At 45.3% G+C, this 17,809-nt stretch overlaps 1 protein-coding gene across 3 annotated transcripts in view; it reads left to right on the top strand.

The window, feature by feature from the left end:
- catip (ciliogenesis associated TTC17 interacting protein) overlaps window positions 1–17,809 on the top strand; it is a 33,771-nt gene that overhangs the window by 6,836 nt on the left and 9,126 nt on the right. For 2 of the 3 annotated variants that reach the window (XM_061891115.1, XM_061891105.1), the window contains exons 3-8: window positions 1,322–1,377; window positions 1,482–1,568; window positions 5,930–6,097; window positions 13,019–13,143; window positions 17,637–17,713; window positions 17,798–17,809. The exon at window positions 17,798–17,809 is cut by the window's right edge and continues 56 nt beyond it. In XM_061891115.1, coding sequence (XP_061747099.1) covers window positions 1,322–1,377; window positions 1,482–1,568; window positions 5,930–6,097; window positions 13,019–13,143; window positions 17,637–17,713; window positions 17,798–17,809 — 525 coding nt within the window. Of the gene's footprint in view, window positions 1–1,321; window positions 1,378–1,481; window positions 1,569–5,929; window positions 6,098–13,018; window positions 13,144–17,636 lie in introns of all 3 variants that reach the window. The other variant, XM_061891096.1, reaches the window with a different exon arrangement.

The raw sequence follows: 17,809 nt of genomic DNA, 5'->3' as shown, positions 1-17,809 counted from the left end.
GCACGTGTTACAACAGCGTGGCTTCCTGGCCCGCCTGAAATCCAGACCTGTCTCCTATCAAATGTGTGGCGCATTATGAAGCGTAAAATAGGACAGCGGACACCCCGGACTGTTGAAGGACTGAAGCTCTACATAAAACAAGAATGGGAAAGAATTCCACTTTCAAAGCTTCAACAATTAGTTTACTCAGTTCCCAAACTGCTTTTTGCAGATGATGTGGTCCTGATGGCTTCATCTGACCGGGATCTTCAGCTCTCACTGGATCGGTTCGCAGCCGAGTGTGAAGCGACCGGAATGAGAATCAGCAACTCCAAGTCCGAGTCCATGGTTCTCGCCCGGAAAAGGGTGGAATGCCATCTCCGGGTTGGGGAGGAGACCCTGCCCCAAGTGGAGGAGTTCAAGTACCTAGGAGTCTTGTTCACGAGTGGGGGAAGAGTGGATGGTGAGATCGACAGGCGGATCGGTGCGGCGTCTTCAGTAATGCGGACGTTGTATCGATCCGTTGTGGTGAAGAAGGAACTGAGCCGGAAGGCAAAGCTCTCAATTTACCGGTCGATCTACGTTCCCATCCTCACCTATGGTCATGAGCTTTGGGTCATGACCGAAAGGATAAGATCACGGGTACAAGCGGCCCAAATGAGTTTGGGTCTCTCCCTTAGAGATAGGGTGAGAAGCTCTGCCATCCGGGAGGAACTCAAAGTAAAGCCGCTGCTCCTCCACATGGAGAGGAGCCAGATGAGGTGGTTCGGGCATCTGGTCAGGATGCCGCCCGAACGCCTCCCTAGGGAGGTGTTCCGGGAATGTCTGACTGGTTGGAGGCCACGGGGAAGACCCAGGACACGTTGGGAAGACTATGTCTCCCGGCTGGCCTGGGAACACCTCGGGATCCCCCGGGAAGAGCTAGACGACGTGGCTGGGGAGAGGGAAGTCTGGGTTTCCCTGCTTAGGCTGCTGCCCCCGCGACCCGACCTCGGATGAGCGGAGGAAGATGGATGGATGGATAGATGGAGTTCCCAAACGTTTATTGAGTGTTGTTAAACGAAAAGGTGATGTAACACAGTGGTGAACATGCCCTTTCCCAACTACTTTGGCACCTGTTGCAGCCATGAAATTCTAAGTTCATTTTTATTAGCAAAAAAAGGTTTGAACATCAAATATGTTGTCTTTGTAGCATATTCAACTGAATATGGGTTGAAAATGATTTGCAAATCATTGTATTCTGTTTATATTTACATCGAACACAATGTCCCAACTGATATGGAAACGGGGTTTGTATGTGTACCTAATGTATTTTTATTTTGTTGTACATCTCCCATGTAAGCCTACCTCACTGCTGACCTGGAGGTGCTGGAGGAAGATTACCACGAGTATGTCAAGGCAGGTCACTCAATTGTTTTCGTTTTTTTTCCCCCGAGCGATACTTTTTGTTGATGCCCCCGCTTCTCTGTATTGCATGTAAACACACCTTCATGGCCGTCCAGCTGGAGGGTCACGTGGTGGACAAGCGCTGCCGCATGGTCCAACGAGGGGGGAAGACCAAGATCGATAAAGTCACCACAGTTGGAACGGTGAGAGGTGTGGGAAGGAGTTTTTTTAAAGGGGGGTGCTTTGCAAGCAAACACGCAGGAAATGTACAGTCGTGGTCACATTTGACATGCACTTGTAAAGAATAACGCAGGCAGGGGATTTTTCCCGCCCAAAATCGGAATCTGTCTTTTTTTAATCTCGGGGCGAAAAACACAAATTTGTAATCGAGCATATGTTACGCCGTAGTTGATTGGTCGACAATTTTCCAAATGTAAAACGATGTCAATTCTGGAGAGAAAGGACGCTTCACGAGTAAAAGAAATTGATAATCATTCCAAAAATATGTTTCGATGGTCTAGCATTAAAAGATTACAGTTGGTACAAAATGCGGCTGCTAGACTTTTGACAAGAACAAGAAAGTTTGATCACATTACGCCTGTACTGTATATACCTTTATATACATATATACATACATATATACTGTATATACCTTTATATACATATATACATACATATATACTGTATATACCTTTATATACATATATACATACATATATACTGTATATACCTTTATATACATATATACATACATATATACTGTATATACCTTTATATACATATATACATACATATATACTGTATATACCTTTATATACATATATACATACATATATACCTATACTGTATATACCTTTATATACATATATACATACATATATACCTATACTGTATATACCTTTATATACATATATACATACCTATACTGTATATACCTTTATATACATATATACATACCTATACTGTATATACCTTTATATACATATATACATACATATATACCTGTACTGTATATACCTTTATATACATATATACATACATATATACTGTATATACCTTTATATACATATATACATACATATATACTGTATATACCTTTATATACATATATACATACATATATACCTATACTGTATATACCTTTATATACATATATACATACATATATACCTATACTGGCTCACCTGCACTGGCTTCCTGTGCACTTAAGATGTGACTTTAAGGTTTTACTACTTACGTATAAAATACTACACGGTCTAGCTCCATCCTATCTTGCCGATTGTATTGTACCATATGTCCCGGCAAGAAATCTGCCTTCAAAAGACTCCGGCTTGTTAGTGATTCCCAAAGCCCAAAAAAAGTCTGCGGGCTATAGAGCGTTTTCCGTTCGGGCTCCAGTACTCTGGAATGCCCTCCCGGTAACAGTTCGAGATGCCACCTCAGTAGAAGCATTTAAGTCTCACCTTAAAACTCATTTGTATACTCTAGCCTTTAAATAGACTCCCTTTTTAGACCAGTTGATCTGCCGTTTCTTTTCTTTTTCTTTTTCTTCTACGTCCCACTCTCCCTTGTGGAGGGGGTCCGGTCCGATCCGGTGGCCATGTACCGCTTGCCTGTGTATCGGCTGGGGACATCTCTGCGCTGCTGATCCGCCTCCGCTTGGGATGGTTTCCTGCTGGCTCCGCTGTGAACGGGACTCTCGCTGCTGTGTTGGATCCGCTTTGGACTGGACTCTCGCGACTGTGTGGATTGAACTTTCACAGTATCATGTTAGACCCGCTCGACATCCATTGCTTTCCTCCTCTCCAAGGTTCTCATAGTCATCATTGTCACCGACGTCCCACTGGGTGTGAGTTTTTCCTTGCCCTTATGTGGGCCTACCGAGGATGTCGTGGTGGTTTGTGCAGCCCTTTGAGACACTAGTGATTTAGGGCTATATAAGTAAACATTGATTGATTGATTGATTGATGGGACTGGATGGAAAGGGAAATCACTGATACTGCTGGGAAGAAGGAAGTTACGACTTTGTTCGGCGATTTTATTCGGAAAAATCGATCGTTCCCGGAAAATTTTTGTGCACGTGCTGTCGTGATAATATTGACTATGGGCAGAGGTGGGTAGAGGAGCCAGAAATTGTACTCAAGTAAGAGTACTGTTACTTTAGAGATGTATTACTCAAGTAAAAGCAAGGAGTAGTCACCCAAATATTTGCTTGAGTAAAAGTAAAAAGTATGTTGTGAAGTGAAGTGAATTATATTTATATAGCGTTTTTTCTCTAGTGACTCAAAGCGCTTTACATAGTGAAACCCAATATCTAAGTTACATTCAAACCAGTGTGGGTGGCACTGGGAGCAGGTGGGTAAAGTGTCTTGCCCAAGGACACAACGGCAGTGACTAGGATGGCAGAAGCAGGAATCGAACTTACAACCCTCAAGTTGCTGGCACGGCCACTCTACCAACCGAGCGAAACCGCCCGTTTGTGAAAAAAGTACTCAAGTACTGAGTAACTCAATCAATCAATCAATCAATGTTTATTTATATAGCCCCAAATCACAAATGTCTCAAAGGACTGCACAAATCATTACGACTACAACATCCTCGGAAGAACCCACAAAAGGGCAAGGAAAACTCACACCCAGTGGGCAGGGAGAATTCACATCCAGTGGGACGCCAGTGACAATGCTGACTATGAGAAACCTTGGAGAGGACCTCAGATGTGGGCAACCCCCCCCCCTCTAGGGGACCGAAATCAATGGATGTCGAGCGGGTCTAACATGATACTGTGAAAGTTCAATCCATAGTGGCTCCTAGACAGCAGTGAGAGTCCCGTCCACAGGAAACCATCTCAAGCGGATCAGCAGCGTAGAGATGTCCCCAACCGATACAGGCGAGCGGTCCATCCTGGGTCCCGACGAGCGGTCCATCCTGGGTCTCGACTCTGGACAGTCAGTACCTCATCCATGGTCATCGGACCGGACCCCCTCCACAACTGATGAGTAACCTGTTTGTTTAATGATTACGGCAACAAATAATGCACAAAAACATAAAAATAGCAATGAGCAAGTTCATAGCCAGGAATATCTCTTAAGCAACTAAAACAATAATATATATTAAATAATAATACATTAAAATAAAAGAAATTAAGGCAAATTGAGCCACAATAACTTAACAGCACCATAGGCTCAGTAGGCATTGATTGATTGATTGAAACTTTTATTAGTAGATTTTATTAGGGACGGCGTGGCGCAGTGGGAGAGTGGCCGTGCGCAACCCGAGGGTCCCTGGTTCAAATCCCCACCTAGTGCCAACCTCGTCACGTCCGTTGTGTCCTGAGCAAGACAAAACATAAAAGGAAAAGATCACAGACATGCTGACACACAAGGTCACTAACCCAACAGCTGGCTGACTTGCAGCACTGTCGAAGGCTTTGTAATCCGTTGAGTTGCCATGATTCAGCGGGTCCCAGCTGGACAGGAAGGCCCCAAAAGTGCCCCCACCTCAAAAAAAATATATATATATATGTATATATATATATAGGGACGGCGTGGCGCAGTGGGAGAGTGGCCGTGCGCAACCCGAGGGTCCCTGGTTCAAATCCCCACCTAGTACCAACCTCGTCACGTCCGTTGTGTCCTGAGCAAGACACTTCACCCTTGCTCCTGATGGGTGCTGGTTGGCGCCTTGCATGGCAGCTCCCTCCATCAGTGTGTGAATGGGTGAATGTGGAAGTAGTGTCAAAGCGCTTTGAGTACCTTGAAGGTAGAAAAGCGCTATACAAGTACAACCCATTTATTTATTTATCATTTAGATTGCACAGTACAGTACATATTCCCTACAATTGACCACTAAATGCTAACACCCTAATAAGTTTTTCAACGTTAATCAATTACTTAATAAATGACCAAGTCGAGGTGATCTACCTCATATATACACACACATATCATCCATCCATTTTGGAGCCTATCAGTGTTGCCAATCGACCTATCCCCAGGTGCATGTATTTGGAGGTGGACATGCAAACTCCACACAGAAAGATCTGGAGCCCGGGAATGAACTATTGGCAGCAAAACAGGCCCAAAGCATAATACTACCACCACCATGTTTGGCGGTAGGAATAGTGTTCCTGGGATTTCCGCCTCCAAACATATTGCTGAGTATTGGGGCCAAACAACTCAATTTTTTTGTTTCTTCTGACCACAGAACTTTTGTCATATATTTGTCTATGTCCAAATTTAGCTGAACTGCACTAATTTTGTCAAGAGTGGCGGTCAAAAGTTTAACCAAAAGCGCCTTATTGCGGTGAAACTTGCCGAGGGACATGTAAGCAAATATTAACATTGCTGTACGTATACTTTTGACCAAGTCACATTTCCAGTAGAGCCATAATAAATCAATAAAATAACCAAACTTCATGATTTTTTTTTTTGTGACCAACAAGTATCTATCACCAAAAAAAATAAGAGTTGTAGAAATGGAAACTCAAGACAGCCATGACATTCGGTTCTTTACACGAGACCACGACTGTTTGAATGCAAAATTGTAACGAATTGTGTTATGTGTCTAGGAAGTGACAAAGGAGAGTTTTTCCTTTTCCACGTCGGCCTTGAGAGGGCTCGTGACCGAGGGTTCCAACTTCCTGCTCATGCGTCTTATTGCTTTGAGGAGGAAAGTACCGGAGCACTTGGCCTTCATCTGCTTCGACCAGAAATTACGCATCGTCCGCACGACCTTTGTAAGTGACTGACCAACCTGCTTTGGACATTTCTGCTACAGTACCTCGGTTTTCGTTAGTAATCTGTGTGAAAGGGTCCAGCAAAGACCGTAAAATACTGCAGCTGCCCGAATGCAGCTGAGATAGGCTCCAGCGACCTCAAAAGGGACAAGCGGTAGAAAAGGGATGGATGGATGGATGGGCCCGAGTGTGTGATTGTGAGCCGCGATAAGGTGGTGACTTGTCCAGGGTGCACCCCGCTTTCCGCCCGAATGCAGCTGAGATAGGCTCCAGCGACCCCAAAAGGGACAAGCGGTAGAAAATGGATGGATGGATGGGCCCGAGTGTGTGAATGTGAGCCGTGATGAGGTGGAGACTTGTCCAGGGTGTACGCCGCCTTCTGCCCGAATTCAGCTGAGAGGCTCCAGCGACCCCAAAAGGGACAAGCGGTAGAAAATGGATGGATGGGCCCGTGTGTGTTAATTTGAGCTGTGATGTGGTGGCAACCTGTCCAGGGTTTACACCGCCTTCCGTCCGAATTCAGCTACGAGGCTCCAGCGACCCCAAAAGGGACAAGCGGTAGAAAATGGATGGATGGATGGGCCCTAGTGTGTGAATGTGAGCCGCGATAAGGTGGTGACTTGTCCAGGGTGCACCCCGCTTTCCGCCCGAATGCAGCTGAGATAGGCTCCAGCGACCCCAAAAGGGACAAGCGGTAGAGAATGGATGGATAGATGGGCCTTAGTGAATGAATGTGAGCTGCGATGAGGTGGCGACTTGTCCAGGGTCCACCCAGCCTTCCAACCGAATGCAGCTAAGATAGGCTCCAGCGACCCCAAAAGGGACAAGCGGTAGAAAAATGGATGGATGGATGGGCCCTAGTGTGTGAATGTGAGCTGTGATGAGGTGGCGACTTGTCCAGGGTGCACCCCGCCTTCCGTCCGAATTCAGCTACGAGGCTCCAGCGACCCCAAAAGGGACAAGCGGTAGGAAATGGATGGATGGGCCCGTGTGTGTGAATGTGAGCTGTGATGAGGTGGCGACTTGTCCACGGTGCACCCCGCCTTCCGCCTGAATGCAGCTGAGATAGGCTCCAGCGCCCCCGAAAGGGACAAGCGGTAGAAAATGGATGGATGGATAGGCCCTAGTGTGTGAATGTGAGCCGCGATAAGGTGGTGACTTGTCCAGGGTGCACCCCGCTTTCCACCCGAATGCAGCTGAGATAGGCTCCAGCGACCCCAAAAGGGACAAGCGGTAGAAAATGGATGGATGGGCCCGTGTGTGTGAATGTGAGCTGTGATGAGGTGGAGACTTGTCCAGGGTGTACACCGCCTTCCGTCCGAATTCAGCTACGAGGCTCCAGCGACCCCAAAAGGGACAAGCAGTAGAAAATGAATGGATGGATGGGCCCTAGTGTGTGAATGTGAGCCGCGATTAGGTGGAGACTTGTCCAGGGTGCACCCCGCCTTCCGCCCGAATTCAGCTACGAGGCTCCAGCGACCCCAAAAGGGACAAGCAGTAGAAAATGAATGGATGGATGGGCCCTAGTGTGTGAATGTGACCCGCGATAAGGTGGTGACTTGTCCAGGGTGCACCCCGCCTTCCGCCCAAATGCAGCTGAGATAGGCTCCAGCGACCCCAAAAGGGACAAGCAGTAGAAAATGGATGGATGGATGGGCCCTAGTGTGTGAATGTGACCCGCGATGAGGTGGAGACTTGTCCAGGGTGTACGCCGCCTTCCGCCTGAATGCAGCTGAGATAGGCTCCAGCGACCCCAAAAGGGACGAGCGGTAGAAAATGGATGGATGGATGGGCCCTAGTGTGTGAATGTGAGCCGCGATGAGGTGGAGACTTGTCCAGGGTGCACCCCGCCTTCCGCCCGAATTCAGCTACGAGGCTCCAGCGACCCCAAAAGGGACAAGCAGTAGAAAATGAATGGATGGATGGGCCCGAGTGTGTGAATGTGAGCTGTGATGAGGTGGTGACTTGCCCAGGATGCACCCCGCCTTCCGCCAGAATTCAGCTGAGGTAGGCTCCAGCGACCCCAAAAGGGACAAGCAGTAGAAAAGGGATGGATGGATGGGCCCGAGTGTGTGATTGTGAGCTGTGATGAGGTGGTGACTTGTCCAGGGTGCACGCCGCCTTCCGCCCGAATGCAGCTGAGATACGCTCCAGCGACCCCAAAAGGGACAAGCGGTAGAAAATGGATGGATGGATGGGCCCGAGTGTGTGAATGTGAGCCGTGATGAGGTGGGGACTTGTCCATGGTGTACACCGCCTTCCGCCCGAATGCAGCTGAGATACGCTCCAGCGACCCCGAAAGGGACAAGTGGTAGAAAATGGATGGATGGATGGATGGGCCCGAGTGTGTGAATGTGAGCCGCGATTAGGTGGAGACTTGTCCATGGTGTACCCCGCCTTCCGCTTGAATTCAGCTGAGAGGCTACAGCGACCTCAAAAGGGACAAGCGGTAGAAAATGAATGGATGGATGGGCCCTAGAGTGTGAATGTGAGCTGTGATGAGGTGGCGACTTGTCCAGGGTGCACCCCGCCTTCCGCCTGAATGCAGCTGAGATAGGCTCCAGCGCCCCCGAAAGGGACAAGCGGTAGGAAATGGATGGATGGATAGGCCCTAGTGGGTGAATGTGAGTTGTGATGAGTTGGCGACTTGTCCAGGGTGTACACCGCCTTCCGTCCAAATTCAGCTAAGAGGCTCCAGCGACCCCAAAAGGGACGAGTGGTAGAAAATGGATGGATGGGCCCGTGTGTGTGAATGTGAGCTGCGAAGAGGTGGCAACTTGTCCAGGGTGCACCCAGCCTTCCAACCGAATGCAGCTAAGATAGGCTCCAGCGACCCCAAAAGGGACAAGCGGTAGGAAATGGATGGATGGATAGGCCCTAGTGTGTGAATGTGAGCCGCGATAAGGTGGTGACTTGTCCAGGGTGCACCCCGCTTTCCGCCCGAATGCAGCTGAGATAGGCTCCAGCGACCCCAAAAGGGACAAGCGGTAGAAAATGGATGGATGGGCCCTAGTGTGTGTGAATGTGAGCTGTGATGAGGTGGCAACTTGTCCAGGGTGCACCCCGCCTTCCGCCCAAATGCAGCTGAGATAGGCTCCAGCGACCCCAAAAGGGACAAGCGGTAGAAAATGGATGGATGGATGGGCCCGAGTGTGTGAATGTGAGCCGCGATGAGGTGGAGACTTGTCCAGGGTGTACGCCGCCTTCCGTCCGAATTCAGCTACGAGGCTCCAGCGACCCCAAAAGGGACAAGCGGTATAAAATGGATGGATGGATGGGCCCTAGTGTGTGAATGTGAGCCGCAATAAGGTGGTGACTTGTCCAGGGTGTACACCGCCTTCCGCCCGAATTCAGCTGAGAGGCTCCAGCGACCCCAAAAGGGACAAGCGGTAGAAAAGGGATGGATGGATGGGCCCGAGTGTGTGAATGTGAGCCGCGATGAGGTGGAGACTTGTCCATGGTGTACCCCGCCTTCCGCTTGAATTCAGCTACGAGGCTCCAGCGACCCCAAAAGGGACAAGCAGTAGAAAATGAATGGATGGATGGGCCCTAGTGTGTGAATGTGAGCCGCGATGAGGTGGAGACTTGTCCATGGTGTACGCCGCCTTCCGCCCGAATTCAGCTGAGAGGCTCCAGCGACCCCAAAAGGGACAAGCGGTAGAAAATGGCTGGATGGGCCCTAGTGTGTGAATGTGAGCTGTGATGAGGTGGCAACTTGTCCAGGGTGGACCCCACCTTCCGCCCAAATGCAGCTGAGATAGGCTCCAGCGACCCCAAAAGGGACAAGCGGTAGAAAATGGATGGATGGATGGGCCCGAGTGTGTGAATGTGAGCCGTGATGAGGTGGAGACTTGTCCATGGTGTACGCCGCCTTCCGCCCGAATTCAGCTGAGAGGCTCCAGCGACCCCAAAAGGGACATGCGGTATAAAAATGGATGGATGGGCCCGTGTGTGTGAATGTGAGCTGTGATGTGGTGGCAACCTGTCCAGGGTGTACACCGCCTTCCGTCCGAATTCAGCTACGAGGCTCCAGCGACCCCAAAAGGGACAAGCGGTAGAAAATGGATGGATGGATGGGCCCGAGTGTGTGAATGTGAGCCGCGATGAGGTGGAGACTTGTCCATGGTGTACACCGCCTTCCGTCCGAATTCAGCTACGAGGCTCCAGCGACCCCAAAAGGGACAAGCGGTAGAAAAATGGATGGATGGATGGGCCCGAGTGTGTGAATGTGAGCCGCGATGAGGTGGAGACTTGTCCAGGGTGTACACCGCCTTCCGTCCGAATTCAGCTACGAGGCTCCAGCGACCCCAAAAGGGACAAGCGGTATAAAATGGATGGATGACTAGACTCCAAGGACAAGATATTTAATGTTCAAACTTGAAATGTTGTTATTTTTTTGCAATTATCATTAAATTAGAGTTTAATGGCAGCAACATATTGCAAACCATTCTGTCACAGGGGCATTTTTACCACTGTGTTACTTGGCCTTTCCTTTTAACTACACTTTGGAAACATTTCAAGCTTTTCGGGTGGAATTCTTTCCCATTCTTGCTGGATGCTGTGGAAAAACCCCAAGCTGGATCAGCTAGACCAGGGGTCACCAACACCAACACGCCCGTAAGGACCAGATGAGTCGCCCGCCGGCCTGTTCTAAAAATAGCTCAAATAGCAGCACTTACCAGTGAGCTGCCTCTATTTTTTAAATTGTATTTATTTACTAGCAAGCTGGTCTCGCTTTGCTCGACATTTTTAATTCTAAGAGAGACAAAACTCAAATAGAATTTGAAAATCCAAGAAAATATTTTAAAGACTTGGTCTTCACTTGTTGAAATAAATTAATTTATTTTTTTACTTTGCTTCTTATAACTTTCAGAAAGACAATTTTAGAGAAAAAATACAACCTTAAAAATGATTTTAGGATTTTTAAACACTTTTTACCTTTTAAATTCTTGACATATTAAAACATCCATCCATTTTTCTACCGCTTATTCCCTTTTGGGGTGGCTCAGCTACAATTGGGCGGAAAAATCAATGTTCAAGTATTTTTTATTTTTTAATTATTATTATTGTAAAAAATAATAAAAACATTTTAATTTAATTCTTGATTTTAGCTTCTGTTTTTTCGACGAAGAATTTTTGTGCAATATTTCTTCAAACTTATTATGATTAAAATTGAAAAAAATATTCTGGCAAATCTAGAAAATCCGTAGAATCAAATTTAAATCTTATTTCAAATTCTTATGAATTTCTTTTAAATTTTTTGTTGTGGAAAATCTAGAAGAAATAATGATTTGTCTTTGTTAGAAATATAGCTTGGTCCAATTTGTTATATATTCTAACAAAGTGCAGATTGGATTTTAAAGACTTGGTCTTCACTTTTTTAAATAAATGCATTTATTTTTTTACTTTGCTTCTTATAACTTTCAGAAAGACAATTTTAGAGAAAAAATACAACCTTAAAAATGATTTTAAGGATTTTTAAACACATATACCTTTTTACCTTTTAAATTCCTTCCTCTTCTATCCTGACATATTAAATCATCCATCCATCCATTTTCTACCGCTTATTCACTTTACGGGTGGCTAGGGGCGCTGTCGCCTATCTCAGCGACAATCGGGCGGAAAAATCGTATTTTTTTTTGGATTTCATTATTATTATTGTCAAAAATAATAAAAACATCTTAATTTAATTGTTCATTTTAGCTTCTGTTTTTTCGACGAAGAATATTTGTGAAATATTTCTTCAAACTTATGATTAAAATTGAAAAAAAATATTCTGGCAAATCTAGAAAATTTTAAATCTTATTTCAAAGTCTTTTGAATTTTTTTTTAAAATTTTGTTCTGGAAAATCTAGAAGAAATAACAATTTGTCTTTGTTAGAAATATAGCTTGGTCCAATTTGTTATATATTCTAACAAAGTGCAGATTGGATTTTAACCTATTTAAAAACATGTAATTAAAATTCTAAAATTACTCTTAATCGGGAAAAATTACTAATGTTCGATAAATTATTTTTGTATTTTTTTTCCAAAAGATTCGAATTAGCTAGTTTTTCTATTCATTTTTTTTTGGTGAGTTTTGAATTTCATTCATTTTTTCAGTGTTTTCTCCTCTTTTAAACCGTTCAATTAAGTGTTTTTTTCCATAATTTATTCTCTACAAAAAACCTTCTGTAAAAGGAAAAAAAATGTACGACGGAATGACAGACAGAAATACCCATTTTTTTATATATATAGATTTATTTATTAAAGGTAAATTGAGCAAATTGGCTATTTCTGGCAATTTATTTTAAGTGTGTATCAAACTGGTAGCCCAGGGGTCGGGAACCTTTTTGGCTGCGAGAGCCAAGAATCCAAATATTTCAAAATGTATTTCCGTAAGAGCCCCAAAAAATATTTTTTAGCGCTGAACACAACTAAACGTGTGCATTTTTAAGTAAAACCAGCATAGAGTATAACAGGTCTCTTATTCTTTGTAATAACATTGTTATTCTGAAGCTAACTGTGGGGGGGGCGTGGCCTGCGGGCCTGCAGCGAAGCAGGGTGTTGCTAGGACCAGCCTCAAAATCAGCGAAAGGTGCGTAGACGGCCCACCTGGGCCTTGTTATCTCATCCCCTGTCGCTCTGTTTATAAGCAGCAGCCAGGAGTAGAGATGGGGTTGGAGCCGGAGCCAGAGCGCGAGCGAGAACGAAAGAAAAAGACAATTGCTGGAAACTAACTGAGGGACTTATTGAAAAATAAAAAAAATATTGTAACCCTGAAACAGGCTCTCATGTCGGTGCTTGGTGGTCTGAAGAACCCCCAGGAGGGCAAGCCCTAAACTGACCCATAATAAATAAATCACTTCTTACCGTTAATGCAACTTCTTGAACAAGTGCGCTTGACTAAAGACTCTGATTTGAATGTTTGTGTTTGAGCAGAGAGAGCTGGAAGAGAAGCAGATGCAGATCGGGGAAGAAACTGTGGAGATATTCGGGGTGGAGCGGGTCATTCATTCTGTGGACGACACCGCTGTGACGTGGCAGTGCTGCTTTCTGCCCGACGGGTAGGTCCTTTTCCGTCAATGCAGGATGAAGGTAATACTGGCGTCCAACCTCTGCTCCTTTTAAAGGCCTACTGAAATGAGATATTCTTATTTAAACGGGGATAGCAGGTCCATTCTATGTGTCATACTTCATCATTTCGCCATATTGCCATATTTTTGCTGATTTAGTAAAGAACATCGATGATAAAGTTCGCAACTTTTGGTCGCTAATAAAAAAGATTTCTGGATGAGGAAAGTTAGAGTGAAGCACTAAAAAAGAAAAAAGAAAAGGCGACGGCTCCAGGCAGCGGCAGTGGGAGCCTTTCAGATGTACTTAGACACATTTACTTGGCTAATTCTGGAAAATCCCTTATCTGTTTATTGTTTTAATAGTGTTTTAGTGAGATCATAAAGTCATACCTGAAAGTCGGATGGCTGCGGTGAACGCCAGTGTCTCTGAGAGAAGCAGAGGAGCCAAGATCACAGCTGCCTTTTTGAGCTGCAGGAGGAGGTCGCATAATCCGGTCAAGTCTCCGGTAAGAGACGACTTAATATCACAATTTTCCCATCCAAAAACTTGCTGGTTGTACGTAGAGAAACATGTTCGCTTGACCGCTCTGTGTTAAAGGCCTACTGGAATTAGATATTCTTATTTAAACGGGGATAGCAGGTCCATTCTATGTGTCATACTTCATCATTTCGCCATATTGCCATATTTTTGCTAATTTAGTAGAGAACATCGATGATAAAGTTAGCAACTTTTGGTCGCTAATAAAAAAGATTTCTGGATGAGGAAAGTTAGAGTGAAGCACTAAAAAAGAAAAAAAAAAGGCGACGGCTCCAGGCAGCGGCAGTGGGAGCCTTTCAGATGTACTTAGACACATTTACTTGGCTAATTCTGGAAAATCCCTTATCTGTTTATTGTTTTAATAGTGTTTTAGTGAGATCATAAAGTCATACCTGAAAGTCGGATGGCTGCGGTGAACGCCAGTGTCTCTGAGCGAAGCAGAGGAGCCAAGATCACAGCTGCCTTTTTGAGCTGCAGGAGGAGGTCGCATAATCCGGTCAAGTCTCCGGTAAGAGCCGACTTAATATCACAATTTTCCCATCCAAAAACTTGCTGGTTGTACGTAGAGAAACATGTTCGCTTGACCGCTCTGTGTTAAAGGCCTACTGAAATTAGATATTCTTATTTAAACGGGGATAGCAGGTCCATTCTATGTGTCATACTTCATCATTTCGCCATATTGCCATATTTTTGCTAATTTAGTAGAGAACATCGATGATAAAGTTAGCAACTTTTGGTCGCTAATAAAAAAGATTTCTGGATGAGGAAAGTTAGAGTGAAGCACTAAAAAAGAAAAAAAAAAGGCGACGGCTCCAGGCAGCGGCAGTGGGAGCCTTTCAGATGTACTTAGACACATTTACTTGGCTAATTCTGGAAAATCCCTTATCTGTTTATTGTTTTAATAGTGTTTTAGTGAGATCATAAAGTCATACCTGAAAGTCGGATGGCTGCTGTGAACGCCAGTGTCTCTGAGCGAAGCAGAGGAGCCAAGATCACAGCTGCCTTTTTGAGCTGCAGGAGGAGGTCGCATAATCCGGTCAAGTCTCCGGTAAGAGCCGACTTAATATCACAATTTTCCCATCCAAAAACTTGCTGGTTGTACGTAGAGAAACATGTTCGCTTGACCGCTCTGTGTTAAAGGCCTACTGAAATTAGATATTCTTATTTAAACGGGGATAGCAGGTCCATTCTATGTGTCATACTTCATCATTTCGCCATATTGCCATATTTTTGCTAATTTAGTAGAGAACATCGATGATAAAGTTAGCAACTTTTGGTCGCTAATAAAAAAGATTTCTGGATGAGGAAAGTTAGAGTGAAGCACTAAAAAAGAAAAAAAAAAGGCGACGGCTCCAGGCAGCGGCAGTGGGAGCCTTTCAGATGTACTTAGACACATTTACTTGGCTAATTCTGGAAAATCCCTTATCTGTTTATTGTTTTAATAGTGTTTTAGTGAGATCATAAAGTCATACCTGAAAGTCGGATGGCTGCGGTGAACGCCAGTGTCTCTGAGCGAAGCAGAGGAGCCAAGATCACAGCTGCCTTTTTGAGCTGCAGGAGGAGGTCGCATAATCCGGTCAAGTCTCCGGTAAGAGCCGACTTAATATCACAATTTTCCCATCCAAAAACTTGCTGGTTGTACGTAGAGAAACATGTTCGCTTGACCGCTCTGTGTTAAAGGCCTACTGAAATTAGATTTTCTTATTTGAACGGGGATAGCAGGTCCATTCTATGTGTCATACTTCATCATTTCGCCATATTGCCGTATTTTTGCTGATTTAGTAGAGAACATCGATGATAAAGTTTGCAACTTTTGGTCGCTAATAGAAAAAAAAGCCTTGCCTGTACCGGAAGTAGCAGACGATGTGCGCGTGACGTCACGGGTTGTGGAGCTCCTCACATCTGAACATTGTTTACAATCATGGCCACCAGCAGCTACAGCAATTCGGACCGAGAAAGCGACGATTTCCCCGTTAATTTGAGCGAGGATGAACGATTCGTGGATGAGGAAAGTGAGAGTGAAGGACTAGAAAAAAGACAAGGGCAGTGGGAGCGATTCAGATGTTAATAGACACATTTATTAGGACAATTCTGGAAAATCCCTTCTCTGCTTATTGTGTTACTAGTGTTTTAGTGAGATTATGTGGTACCTGACAGTCGGAGGGGTGTGGTGACCGCCAGTGTCTCTGAGGGAAGTCACGTTTCTGGACGAGGCGACGGCAGCCGGTGGGGCCGAGCCGAGATTTTTTTATTTTTTTTCCCCTCCTCCACGGTGGAAGCATCCGACGGTCAGAGGCAGGTGGTCTAGTGGTTAGAGTGTCCACCCTGAGATCGGTAGGTTCTGAGTCATACCGAAGTGAAGTGAATTATATTTATATAGCGCTTTTTCTCTAGTGACTCAAAGCGCTTTACATAGTGAAACCCAATATCTAAGTTACATTTAAAGCAGTGTGGGTGGCACTGGGAGCAGGTGGGTAAAGTGTCTTGCCCAAGGACACGACGGCAGTGACTAAGTTGGCGGAAGCGGGAATCGAACCTGCAACCCTGAAGTTGTTGGCACGGCCACTCTACCAACCGAGCTATACCGCAGAGAATAATTTCGCCACATCTAGTACGTGTGCGACAATCATTGGTACTCCTAAACTCCTACTCCTCTCCGCTCATGTCTACGGTAAGAGCCGACTTATTATCACCATTTTCTCACCGAAACCCATGTTCGCTTGACCGCTCTGTTCCATAGTAAAGCTTGACTGTCATCTTTCGGGAATGTAAACAAGGAAACACCGGCTGCGTTTGTGTTGCTAAAGGCGGCCGCAATACACCGCTTACAGCTTTCTTCTTTGACGTCTCCATTATTCATTGAACAAATCGCAAAAGATTCAGCGACACAGATGTCCAGAATACTGTGGAATTATGCGATGAAAAGAGCCGACTTATTACCACCATTTTCTCACCGAAACCTGCCGGTTGACATGTGGCAGGGAACCATGTTCGCTTGACCGCTCTGTTCCATAGTAAAGCTTCACTGTCATTTATTTCGGGAATGTAAACAAGGAAACACCGGCTGCGTTTGTGTTGCTAAAGGCGGCCGCAATACACCGCTTACAGCTTTCTTCTTTGATGTCTCCATTATTCATTGAACAAATCGCAAAAGATTCAGCGACACAGATGTCCAGAATACTGTGGAATTATGCGATGAAAAGAGCCGACTTATTACCACCATTTTCTCACCGAAACCTGCCGGTTGACATGTGGCAGGGAACCATGTTCGCTTGACCGCTCTGTTCCATAGTAAAGCTTCACTGTCATTTCTTTCGGGAATGTAAACAAGGAAACACCGGCTGTGTTTGTGTTGCCAAAGGCGGCCGCAATACACCGCTTACAGCTTTCTTCTTTGACGTCTCCATTATTCATTGAACAAATCGCAAAAGATTCAGCGACACAGACGTCCATAATACTGTGGAATTATGCGATGAAAAGAGCCGACTTATTACCACCATTTTCTCACCGAAACCTGCCGGTTGACATGTGGCAGGGAACCATGTTCGCTTGACCGCTCTGTTCCATAGTAAAGCTTCACTGTCATTTCTTTCAGGAATGTAAACAAGGAAACACCGGCTGTGTTTGTGTTGCTAAAGGCGGCCGCAATACACCGCTTACAGCTTTCTTCTTTGACGTCTCCATTATTCATTGAACAAATCGCAAAAGATTCAGCGACACAGACGTCCATAATACTGTGGAACTATGCGATGAAAACAGACGACTTATAGTCATCATACCGCGACGTTTCATCATGATGTTAAGATTTCATCATTGATATATAAACTATTTGTCTGCTCCTCGGACTCCACGTTACGGACAAGTCGAAGTGGCCCGGTTTTTGCGAGGTTTGTCCTGCTAAGTTGAACAAAAACAACGTCAAAATGTCATTCTTTTATCTCTCCAGGCATCTTGCCAGCAGGGTGCAGGTGGGATGTCCGGTCATGATGAAGCTGCTGCAGCTGCCGTCACAGACGGAAGAAGGTAGTGAAGGCGACGCGTCACAATTATTGGAATTGAATACCGTCTTTTTTTTTATATATTTGTGTGCGTATGCTTGCGTTGTAGTGTTTGGGAAAA

The sequence above is a fragment of the Nerophis ophidion genome, linkage group LG02 (assembly GCF_033978795.1).
Source record: "Nerophis ophidion isolate RoL-2023_Sa linkage group LG02, RoL_Noph_v1.0, whole genome shotgun sequence".
Taxonomy (NCBI): Eukaryota; Metazoa; Chordata; class Actinopteri; order Syngnathiformes; family Syngnathidae; genus Nerophis; species Nerophis ophidion.
The sequence above is the reverse complement of the archived record's forward strand: the minus strand, read 5'-3'. Positions and strand labels throughout refer to the sequence as shown.